This window comes from Terrapene carolina, unplaced genomic scaffold (assembly GCF_002925995.2).
Source record: "Terrapene carolina triunguis isolate 2854851 unplaced genomic scaffold, T_m_triunguis-2.0 Scaffold210, whole genome shotgun sequence".
NCBI lineage: Eukaryota > Metazoa > Chordata > Testudines > Emydidae > Terrapene > Terrapene triunguis.
The window spans coordinates 4829253-4835030 of NW_020664561.1; the positions used below are offsets into that span (position 1 = coordinate 4829253).

Below are 5778 nucleotides of genomic sequence, written 5' to 3' on the forward strand. Positions count from 1 at the left end.
TGGGGGAGATTGGGAAGCCGGAGGAAGGTGAGCTGAGGAGCCGGGTGCGGGGTCTGGGTGAGCTGGGGAGCCAGGGGCGGGTTGTGGTGGGCTGGGGAGCCATGGGGGTGGGAGAAGGTCTGGGGGGTTATGTGGCAGCTGGTTGAGCCGTGGAAGGCTGAGGGGCTGCTGGGGTGAGTTGGGGAGGTGCGAGGAGGGGGTAAGGGAACCATGTTGTGGGTGAGGGATGTGTTGAGGTGGTTTGGGGAGGCTGGGGAGCTCAGGGGAAGGTGCTGAGATCTATTGGGAGTACCAGGGGCTACTGGAGGAAGGGCTGGGTTTGGGGTGGCCTGGAGCCAGGGGGATGGGCAGGGGAGCCAGGAGGGCTGGGTTTGGGAAGGGGGCTGCTCTCTCCTCACCTTTCTCTGGAAGCTCCCATCCTTGCCTCGTTCCCTGACAGCTGTTGCCTGGTCCCAAGGAGCGAAGCCTGCAGGGAGAATCCCCCAGGGGAGGCAGAGGCTGCCCAGCATGCACCACAGCAACCCCAGGGCCCAGGAGGAGCCTTATGAGGTTGCCCAGATGGATGCATGGCCCTTGCAACCTGCCCCATCACTCTGGGGTTGCTGGAATTCCCCTCCATCACCCAGGATCTCCAGGGACTCTGCAGTGAGGGGTGTCCTGGGCTATTTTAGAGATGGGCCTAAACCAGCTCCCCAGCTGCAAACATCACCCACCTCGGAAGAGGCAGGGAGAGCTCAGATCCAAACCCATCCCTGGATGGTCACCTCAAAGTTCCTGAGTGCAGAGCAGGACAAGGGCTGTGCTCAGAGCACCTCCCATCCCAGCTGCTGGGGGAAGGGGATACAGGGACTTTCACAACCCCCAGGAACAATTCTGGATTTTTTCAGACACATTCATTCCTGGTTCCTAAACTACAGACCTCAATGGAGTCCCCACCCGGGATTATGTGGGAGTTCTGGGTGTAACCCCACCATGCTGTGCTCTAAATTCTCTCCAGCACTCTTCCTTGCTGCTGGACCTTGCCTGAGTCAGCTGTGCTGGGATGCTGGATACCCACCGCGTGTTGTTTGGCAGAGAAGCAGTTAAAGACAGGGTCTTCCCTCCCTCCACACTTCTGTATACCAAATTATCCATGTAATTATTGCTTGTTATCCTCTATAGAACACGGCCCAGATGAGCCCTGGGAATAAAATCTGGTCCTGGGAATTATGCCAATTTCTAAGTCAAATGTGGGGAGGGGAGGGGGATACATTTGAGGATAAAAATGGCAAATAACTTAAAAAAACCCTACTACTCTGACATATCCTGCAGACACTTGGAGCACCTGCAAAAGCAAAGAGTTAAGGTGCTAAATGGCCATACATAATATAAATCTCCCCCCACCCCAGCAATGATCGCATCCAGCGCCAGGCAGTGAACTCCCCAGTCCTGTGGAGATCCACCCAAACACCATCTCTGCAGGGGCCCAAATGCTGTCCTTAGTAGGACAAACGGGATTTTCATAGATGTAACAGAGCAGAATTGAGCCCAATGCATCAGCTTCTTCTCAGGTAGTAAACACTCTCCTTGAGTGAGTAGTGAGTTTAAAGGAGGCCTTTGGCATGCTAGATTGTTTCAGCTACACTTAAGGTTCTCCTAGGGTGATCCAAGTAGTTCACAAGGTGAAAGTTTTAATCCTTGGAGATCCGTTTCCAAGTCAGTTTGGCTGTCACATGTCAAAGGCCAAACAAGGGATGCTTGGTGGGTTTCTTCCAGCTAGATCCTTGCTAGTCCAGCACAGTATTAGACTAGTCCTATGGACAGAATATTTCTTATACCGTACAGTACCCAACTCATGTTAATATCAGTCCTGAGTGCATATTTGCTGAAAGCAATGCTTTGGTGGCCAGCTCTAAAGTTTATATAAACCAAAAAATGTCTTGGATTCCTCAAAATTAACCAGAGCCGTTTCGGAGACGTTGACATACAAGCTGTCTGATTTGGTGAGGTTGAACAATGCCCCCAGGTAGCTGCCCCTGGCCCACATCTTTCCAGCTGCACAGTAGTTCATCTTTCTGTCCTCCATCAGCACCTGGCTAGCTGGGTAGGCTGGATTTTGTTTGAAAACCATGTGGTCTAAGGGCAGATTGTTGCAGATCTTGCCTCGGAAGAACACCTTGGAGTACACAAAGTACAGGCCTGTTTCATTGATCACCAGGCTGCGGTGTCTGTATTGAATGTTGGAGGTGAAGGCGTGCCCGAGGGTGGCCACCCATTCCAGAGGAAGGGCTTTCTGATCAGCTTTGCCTAGTAATAAAGATTAACAAGAAGCATTTAGACAGAGGCACGTGCATGCTAACAGTTTTCAAGTCACACCAGTCATAGGCAAGTCACTTAACCTCAACTTCTTCCTGTAAAGCAGGCATGATGCCTGCCACACTCAGAGCCAGGGGACTGTTCATTCATGTATGTCAAATGCTCTGCAGTCTCCAGGCCACATGGTTACTCAGCCCAAAAGTGAAGTAAAAAACCCATATAAAGGTAAAAGTACCAGATGAAATGAATGGGGAAAGAAGTGGGAGTAAATCAGAACCCTGGAGTCTCACATGTCAATCCTGGAAGGCGAATGATGCAAAGGGAACTCTGCTGCTCGATAGCCAGATGACTAGCTAGAAAGTAACCCAGCTACCACTTTCCCCATCCACATCCGGCTTCTTGTGGCCATTTCTTTCCCCGGCATGCTGACTCTTTACACTGTGTCACATACCTGTTAAATGTGCTGCCTTCCTGATCACCTTCTTCTCTGCTGTTACATTCGGAAGTCCTGGGTTAAAACGGAGAAAGGAGACAGCTTCAGGCTTTGTGGAGAAAACGCAATGAGGAAATTAAGACTAGGAAGGGGGTTCCCTCCGGGGAATTAGAGAGAGAGACACACAGTTATAATGGATCAGGGGATATACTTCATCAGGCAGGCATAATTAACCTGTGACACTACCTGCTGCAGGACAGCATTCAGGTATACACCATAGCTTGGTAAATTTTAAAAAAAGAGGATTGGGTAGTTAATATATAAGACTCAGAGCAACATCTGTACCTAGAATAGCTAGGAAAAAATACAAGGGCTATCAGATCACTTTAAGATGTCAAACTGATTCCCAGATGGGCTCAAGTAGAAATTTCTTTCTCCCTCCATATGGTATAATCCAGCTTTGCACAATCAGCTGCAGATCATTGGTCTTTTCTGATAAGACCATTTCCATGTCCCTAGAGAGTAGGAGCCTTGCAACATCTAAATATAGAAGGCCACTGAAGACTAACAGTGATTCTGTTGAACTTAAAAATCAAATCTTTGGACAAATGGAAGTAAAATGCATCCGTTTTAACTCAGTTACAATTTTAAGACAGAGGCAGAATGATTTCCCAAGATACTTCCTTTCAAACTGTTTTCTAAACAAAACTGCATTGAAATTGACACATTCATCCAGAAGGTTGTGATTCTGAGGTAACATTTTCCAGATGGGAAAACATTTGGTCAGAGAATGCTCAGCCAGTTTTAGTTACCACAATACAGCTTGTACACTAGACACTCAAAAAAATCAAGTTGCACTTCAAAAGAGGCAAAAAGTCAAGGTAATCAAGAGGAAATAATAATATAGTAATGTTGGAAACCCATCTGCTACCATTTTCCTTTCTCCTCCTCTCTCCCTATATCTGTTTCTCACAGCATGGCAAGAAAACCAGAATCCCACCTTTACAGTGAAGCTCAGGCTATCACATGCATCATCCAAGAAAGGAAAAGGAGGGACCCTGGCTGCAGAGTTGGAATCCAAGGGAATCTGAATTTTCGAAATGTTTGTGTGTGTTCAGATCTAGGGCTGGGCCCATCTCTAATCAATGTTCCCCACAGGCTGCCTGCATTAGGCCAGCTTTCTTCTAGCCCTCAAGCAGAAGGGAGACCCCTACCGGCCCCCCAAGCCCATGACATGCACAGTTACTGCTACAGCCAAAGGAGTGAACATGTCATCTAAAAAGCATCAGAGCCTCACTGATGTAACTCCGCCATCTGCCACCCAAATTGAAGGCACGGTGGGGGACAGGAAGGGGGAAAGTGCAGAGATGCTGCCATTCGCAGAATTCCTGACCCGGGTTCTCCCACACACACTGACTCGCTGGGTAAGGATGGCTCACCTATGCGCTTCTCCATAGACGAAGGAACATGTCCGGTGCTGGTTAACTGTCAAAACAGGAGAGAGACAAGTTCACACCTAGTAAGTGACCACAGCATGTAAAATAACCATCAGTAATAGGGACAGATCCTCAGCTGGGGCAAGTGGACATTGACTTCAATCCAGTTCCACCAATTTACATCCACTAAGCGTCTCATTGCTGGACACTTCTATATCTATTAATAACCAGACAGATGTTACCTCTCGGAGCTCAGCCAGTTCCTTCTGCAGCTGGACAATCTGAAACATCCCCAGCCCCACTCCAGCGAGGGCCAGCAGGACAAGCAAAAACACCACCAAGAAACAGAGGCATGTGCCATCCCTCTTGTTGCTCTGTTTTCTCCTCCTCCTCTCCGGCACAGGTGGCGGGCAGGTGGCAATGGGCGCCGATGGAGCGCAAGTGGGACTGGCACAGCTGTCCACCCAAAAGATCTGGGGGTAGACATAATTCAGGTTCTGCTGCATGGTGGGCAGTGGAATGGCTGGGCCGCCCTGGCTATGGAACTCCTCTTTCATGCGGCAGCTAAATCTGGCTGTGCCAGCCGCAGACTGAGTCCCAGGAGGGAAGCCGGATCTGCCTTTATACGCCTGCATCACCCTAGCAATGAGAGATCTACTCATACGTGCCTGAATCTGAAAACCCTGAGCCAGAATCAGCAAACCTCAGAGCTTCCGCCCACCCTCTCTGATGCAAGACTGCTCCTCCCACATGAAGGGAGCAGGCACATTAGGTGCTTCTAAGTGAGCAGCTAGAAGCTCAGCCATGGGCTGCAACTGTAACCTCCACGGGCCGTGCCCGTGATCCAGACCCGCTGGCCAGGCCAAGAGAGCAGGTGCCCTGAGTTAGGAAAGGGTTAAGAGGGTGGAAGAGGGGAGGGTTCCCATCCTCCATTTAGCTGGGTGCTGAGTAACCACATTAGAGCACGAACCTGCCTGCTCCTCCGCAACCAATTTCCAACAGCCTACGCTGGCAGCGCTGCGCCATCCCACCTTGGCAGCTGTCGGCTTTGAAAGCTAGATATGGGCCTGGTCATGGAGCAGGAGCAAAAGAAAGGCAGGATGGTCTGGGGTTTAAGGCACTGGGACCCGCAGAGCTTGGTTCAATGCCGATGTGACCTTGGGCAAGTCACTTAACTGCCCTGTGCCTCAACTCCCCCAGCTGTAAAACGGGGATAACAGCACCTCCATTGGGTTGCCTAGTGTGAACGCTGGGGACTGGGGCTATGTCTCTGTACAATGGCAAGCACAATGGAGCCCTAGTCTCAGCTGGGGCCTCTCAGGGCTACCCCAGTGCTAATAAGATCAATACACATGGAATAAGCAGCTCGCCATTTTGCTGGCTTGCTACGTAGATCACTGGTGCCATCATTCCACCTACATAATGCGAGCACAGCCAGTGGGTGAGAGAGCAGAGAAGCAGTGAATTTTGAGGCAGGGAATACACATCCCCTGGAACAGAGATCCAAAGTCTCCTCTCAAACCGTCCTTCCACTCCCACCCCATGTGACTCCTTTCATTAACTAACTAGCGATGAGAGAATCCCAAAGAATCAGGGTTGGGTTGCATGGGCAGC

At 50.2% G+C, this 5778-nt stretch overlaps 1 protein-coding gene across 1 annotated transcript; it reads right to left on the reverse strand.

Annotated features, from left to right (window-relative positions):
* Positions 1–1891: 1891 nt before the first annotated feature.
* LOC112107399 (tumor necrosis factor ligand superfamily member 6) lies at positions 1892–4670 on the reverse strand. Its single transcript, XM_024201095.1, has 4 exons — positions 4407–4670; positions 4150–4213; positions 2747–2785; positions 1892–2286 (listed from the first exon to the last, which is right to left on the reverse strand). The coding sequence occupies exons 1-4, from the start codon at positions 4668–4670 to the stop codon at positions 1892–1894; spliced, it is 762 nt and encodes a 253-aa protein (XP_024056863.1).
* Positions 4671–5778: the final 1108 nt, after the last annotated feature.

What these genes read in the sequence shown, in the direction of transcription:
- LOC112107399 (XM_024201095.1), bottom strand. Translation starts at nt 4,670, where the DNA reads ATGCAGCAGAACCTGAATTATGTCTACCCCCAGATCTTTTGGGTGGAC. An exon ending in AGGTGAGCCATCCTTACCCA is followed by an intron (nt 2,786 to 4,149) that starts GCGAGTCAGTGT and finishes CGAATGTAACAG; the next exon opens with CAGAGAAGAAGGTGATCAGG. An exon ending in GAAGGCAGCACATTTAACAG is followed by an intron (nt 2,287 to 2,746) that starts GTATGTGACACA and finishes CTTTATTACTAG; the next exon opens with GCAAAGCTGATCAGAAAGCC.